Source organism: Nannospalax galili, unplaced genomic scaffold (genome assembly GCF_000622305.1).
Source record: "Nannospalax galili isolate Female #2095 unplaced genomic scaffold, S.galili_v1.0 scaffold64, whole genome shotgun sequence".
NCBI lineage: Eukaryota > Metazoa > Chordata > Mammalia > Rodentia > Spalacidae > Nannospalax > Nannospalax galili.
Window position 1 is genome coordinate 1,011,780 of NW_008352316.1, and position 5,969 is coordinate 1,017,748.

A 5,969-nucleotide genomic window follows, 5' to 3' on the forward strand; every position below is an offset into this window, starting at 1 on the left:
ATAGTCATTGCCAAAAGAAAAATTCCTGCAATAAAGGACATACTGCCACTTTACTCATTGTGGAAGTGCCTTATGACTGTCAGACAGATCAGGTCAGATGCCAAGGATGCAGAGAAAGAGATCAAAGTGTTTTTGTTTACTTCTTTGAAAGCTGACAGTACCTCTTATGTATCACACACACACACACACACACACACACACACACACATACATACACACACTTCTTGGTGCATGCTGAAAATTGGAATTCACCCATTTCTCTCTTTTTCCTGTCTAAGATGCAGATGGGGCACATTTCATGGACTCCGTCCATCCCTGCCCCCACGCACAGACGTACACCTAGCCAGTGGAAAAGAAAAACGACTTACTCACACTCATCCACTGTACAAAGATTTCCAGGCTATGATGGGAGGGCTTTGTCTCTCCCTGAAGGATGAATAAATAGGTAGCTGTAGAGACAATCTGTCTATAGCCAGGCTGAAGTGAAAGAGAGACCAAGACCCTGCTTCTCTGGTAGTTGGAGACCCAGTCCTGGTGGCATGGAGAGGACCCTTATTTGTCTGATAGTCATCTTTTTGGGGACAACAGCGCATAAATCAAACCCCCAAAGGCCAGATCGTCTCATGATTAGACTTTATCACCTTATAGATAATGTTGAACAGCTGAAAAATTATGTGAATGACTTGGTAAGGCCATACTTGTCACAATGAAATTTAACTAATATTTTTCAACTAATACAAAAGGAGCCTTTTGACTTATAAAAATGACTAAGAACTAATTTTCTTTCCTAGGATCCTGAACTTCTGCCTGCTCCACAAGATGTAAAGGTAAGATGTATTGAATTTATTTCTGAAAATATATTTGATACAAATTTTAAAGTCCAATGAGGCATTGTTAGGATAGTTATTTAGGCATATGGTTATTTTCAGTGACTTTGTGGGTTAATGATAAAATATATATTTCTATTTGGATCATAGATTCACCAACAAACCAACTAATAGGATGCCATATTATACTCCTTATAAAATATATATTTACTGCTAAGAACCTCTAAGAATATTAAAAGTCATATTATTAAGACATAACAACAAAAGTAGAACTCTGTGCTGGGATAAGTTTCTGAACAATAAATAGCCAATCATGAAAGCTCTGGGGCCTTTGTAATCTTATTTAAGACACACACACACACACACACACACACACACACACACTGTAAGAGATAACAGAGATAACATTTGCCTCTTTAAGAACTTTAAAACTTTAAAAAGAAAGAAACAATTTGATTGCAAGGAAGGCACAGAGATGGGAGTGTGGAAGTCAGAGCTCTCTCTGTGTAGAATTCCCAGGTACCTTGGCCTCAGGGAGCTTTCTTGTCTTTGGCCTTGGTGAGGTCTCTCAAAAGGGTCATTTTCAGCCTCATTCCAACGCTGAGCCACTCATATCCTGGTCCCAGGGAGAAAAGGTCTTGCATACAGCTGAGAAGGGCGCCTGCTAATCTTTTCCCCAGTAACTTCTTCAATCTGGTCTTCTGGCTGGTACTATGACAGTATAAATGCAACTGGGGAAATGTTTGCACTGTTACAGACCTTTAATTTCATAGACTAGAAAAACTATGCAAGTGTTACCAGTAATTAGGACACTGCAAAGACATATTGCAAAGACAACAATTATGGTAAATGACAATATGTAAAAGGTTAGAAAGTGAATGAGTCAGAAGTCCTGCCTTGCTCTAAAATTCACTCTCTAGCACTGAACATCACCACTCTCATATTTACTGGGTTCTTTTCTAATAAGCAACATCTGAAATGAAAGTAGCACATTCAACTTACAGAAGGGACTTTTCCAAATAACAGAATATTTCTTAACATGTGTCTAATTATCAAAATGTGTCTTCGGCGTCTTGCACATCATGTTTGATTAACTCTTTTGGAACTCACTATGTAGACCACACTGGCCTTGAACTCACAGATCCGCTTGCCTCTGCCTCCTGAGTGCTGGGACTAAAGGCATGTGCCACCATGCCCAGCATTTGATTAACTCTTGCCTTAGCATCCTCTCCAGGGTTTCTGAGCTGCAGTTAACATCCTGCAAAGTAAAAAGTAAGAAAAGGGGTTTGTCTTCTAACTGGGGTAGGCCCAGTGAGGACATCTTACATATGCTTTGTCAATGAAAGATTTCTTTTTAAGTTTGGGCTTTATTTACCTTCATTATCGTTGCTAACACATATGACCTATATAAGTTGATGGAATTCCTGAGGTGAATTTGTATATGCACACGTTGTCCATCCACCTCTAGCCTCTCTTTCTGCACCTTTACCATTCTCTAGTAATCTATCTTCTACTGATCAATATTTTTAATCTTATGTCATCATGAGAATTTTGTCTCAATGAATCTGTATCTTTCTGATAATCTGCTCAGGCAGTACCAGTTTAACTAACATTTTCAAGCTATGCTGGCAGAAAAACTCAAGGCAGAGGAAGGCAGGAAGCTATCTATTAAGTTTTCAGACCTAACAACAAAGCAGGGTCTATAACAGATTGCAAAATCGTTGAAAAGCTTAATGAACATAAGCCATTTAAATACTGTATTTATTGTTACTAAGATCTGTTATTGATATCTGTCTCTCTCATTCTTTGCCTCTCCTTTTTTAAATTCTCATAATCATACACCCCCACTTCCAAGTAAACACGACATTATGTCAGAAAACTTTTGGTTGGCACAGTTGGTGATAGGGTGAAACCAGGGATGCTAGTAAATGGTTTAGAATGTATAGGCTTGATCTGACAGCTAAGTTATTCAGTCTAATATATCAGTAATGGTGTTATTAGTGGTGTTATTAGGAAACCCTGATGTAAACCTGGTTTGTGGGTGGGACAAAAGTTACCTAACCCAGCTGGTGAGATGTTTTGTGCTGATGAACCATGGCTTTCTTTGCAAAAGATAAAAATGTAGTCAGTTTGAAATGGGCTTTAAGGAGGTGTTCTTATCTTTTAGAAATATTCAGTTTCAAAACAGCAACATGCTTTTTCTGAAAATCAGTACTGGCTCTTCTCTTGCTAATTCTCTCCTTGACTTCATTACTGCACCTTCCAGCATGCAGAAGTCATGTAGGTCTAGAAAATTCCTCATTTTCTCCTGTGTTACAGGATAATGGAAATAAAGTCTTGCCTTCAGGCTTGGTGCCACTGAGGCTCAGCTGAGGAAAGCATACATTAAAGTTGGGTGGGGCTGTCCTCTAACACCTGTCTCTGAGGCTCCTAAATCTCTCTCAGTCTCTCCATCTACTCTGCTTTCCTCTGCAGTTAACAGGGCTGATCTCCCATTCCTTTCTGCCTTTGCTCTATATAGGTGCAGAAATCCAATTCAGGGATACTTGTCCAGGACCACATTTTGCCAGAGGCAGGTTGCTGTTTTTCAGGACAAGATCAAACCAGATGCCTATCAGGGGTGGACAAGGAGGGGTTGGGATGATGGTGTAGCTCAGGTGGGCAGGCATCCTCAGATATCATCGCCCTTTCCTAATCAGGGTGTGAAAGCTTTGATGTCTGGGACTGACCAGTCCTGCAGGATAGCCTTAGGAAGCTGGTTACTTAGAGCCCTATACTTCTTTGGAACCTAATTTTCTTTCAACATGCAATGAAAATGTTAACTCAGCAAAATGGGCCTCTGTGAGAAATGCTGGTTTCTCAGATCATTACGGATGAAGCAGTTAGCATTTTCAGTTTCAGCTGGAAAATTTACCTCTTTAAATATGAATATTATTTTTTCCAGTAAGTTAAGCCGGTTGTGGTCAAAAAGAAGAGAAAAGAAAAAAACTTCAACAAACATGAACATGTGGTTTTCAAGGAAAAAAAGTGCTATAATTAGCGTTTATAAATAGTTTCTATTAAATAAGCATTTGGCAGACATGGGAAGGCCCACACCTTGCCTGGTGACAGGCAGGCTGCCTGATAGCAGGAGCCAGATAAGCCTGCTCAGCTTGTGGCTACCTATGCAAAGCAGGCTGATGACTTGTGTTATTAATCAACATTTGAGCTGGGCAAGCAGATAGGTTGGAAAATGCAAAGCAGATTAGCTGCTATTTCAGCTGATTGTCCCTGTGAAGGTTCGGGCAACACTGCCATGCGTAAGACAACCAGGGCTGGATTTTGGTTGTAAGCTAGTGGTGTTCACGCACATTGCTGAATGCTACAACTTGAGGGGGGAGGATACTGCTACAACATAAGCTTAAAAAAAAAAAAGTAACTTGGATAAAAGTATCCCGGATACAAGATCTTAGATCAGAAGTTAAACAGCTTGAAATTTTGTTCTTCAACAGCTGAGGCTGTAACTCAGTGGTTCAAGTGCCTGCCTATCATGTGTTGCAAGCATCCTCTTCCAATGCATTCCATTTCCTTTGCAGTCTGTGCTCAGATTGTAGCTAAGTCACTGGCCAGTAACTATTTGGCAAAACCAAAGACAAGGCTTTGATCCTTATTCTGTCTATCTACCTCTCCAGTCTCTGTGACACTGCTCTGACCTAAGGAAAGGAAGGCTCTTCCCTCTGACTGGTTAAGCAAATCTCACCTTCTGTTTCCATGGCTTTTGATTCAATGGGGAATCCTACCCTTTCCAGCCAAGGCTGTGAACAGGACTTTACAAAAAGCATGTATGGCCTGGGCAGGTGTGAAGATTCTTAGAATATGTTGCTGAGGGTGGAGGGGTGGGGACTTTTACTCATTCACCTCCATTGACTCCTCAAATAGCTCCTGAGTGCATGTTGGTAACCAAACATTGTATCTGGTACTATATGAAATAAAAGGATGTTCCAGTCACCCATGGGGACTTCTGTGTATATTACTAACAGAAGAGGCAAACAAGTGAAAAAGATTCTTAGCCAGACTAGTTTGCCCAAAGCTGTCACTGGATACAATGTAGAAGCCTCAGAATTCAGCAACTTTAAACCAATCTGTCATAAATACAAAGGCTGGCCTGGTAACTCAGTGGTAGAATACTTACCTAGTGTATGCGTGATCTTGGATTCATTCCCAACAACACACACACACACACACACACACACACACACACACACACTCAACCACTCAAAGCTCATGCTCACCATTTGAACCTCAGAGAGGTTCTCAAGCAGTTAGGGCTGAAGAACTGTGAAATTCTTCATTCCCCTGTTCCTGTCTGGACCACAGGAAACCATCCCCTCTTTCCTGAGACAGGAGAGATATACAAACAGCAAGCACCTTTCTTCTGCAGAGCTTAAGTGGAAATGAGACCAGACCCAATGTAGCTACTGGAACAAATGTCAAAGACATGACAGTACAAGTAGAAAATAAGGGCTAGACGGTCACATTCAACTTTTGGAACAACTTCCATTAATGTATATATTAATTACCTCTCTTCTAGGGACACTGTGAGCAGTCAGCTTTTTCCTGTTTTCAGAAGACCAAACTTAAGCCAACAAATGCAGGAAACAATAAAACAATAATCAACGACTTAATTAAACAGCTGAAGAGAAAGCTACCTGCAACAAAGGCAGGGAGAAGACAGAAACACAGAGTTGTAAGATTGTTACTTGTCATCTGTTTTATTTGTATTTATTAACCATAGAGTAGTATATTATCTGTCTTATCTGTCTTATTTGTGTTTATTAACTATAATGTATTATGCTACACACACACACACACACACACACACACACACACACACAAGCCAGAGCTCCTGGTGCCTGCTTGAACAGTTACAAACTTTATGATACATAACACGTTTTGAGAAGTGGTGTCACCTCCACTAAATCTTCAGACTTAACAGTGCCTAGAGACCCAACTAGAACTGGTTATTATACTCTAGCAGCTACTAATAGATGCTTTCAGGGTAAAGAAGCCTTAGAATCTGTGACCTAATAAATTTTCCTCTTTAATTATATAGTCACATTAACTTGTGTTGTTATTAATGGGCTAGATCTAGTTTTCTGACAA

At 40.2% G+C, this 5,969-nt stretch overlaps 1 protein-coding gene across 1 annotated transcript in view; it reads left to right on the forward strand.

Annotated features, from left to right (window-relative positions):
* Window positions 1-533: 533 nt before the first annotated feature.
* Il21 (interleukin 21) overlaps window positions 534-5,969 on the forward strand; it is a 7,457-nt gene continuing 2,021 nt past the window's right edge. The window contains exons 1-3 of the mRNA XM_008849231.2: window positions 534-686; window positions 792-827; window positions 5,398-5,553. Of these exons, the coding sequence (XP_008847453.1) occupies window positions 540-686; window positions 792-827; window positions 5,398-5,553 (339 nt within the window). The 5' untranslated portion in view covers window positions 534-539. The remainder of the gene's footprint in view (window positions 687-791; window positions 828-5,397; window positions 5,554-5,969) is intronic.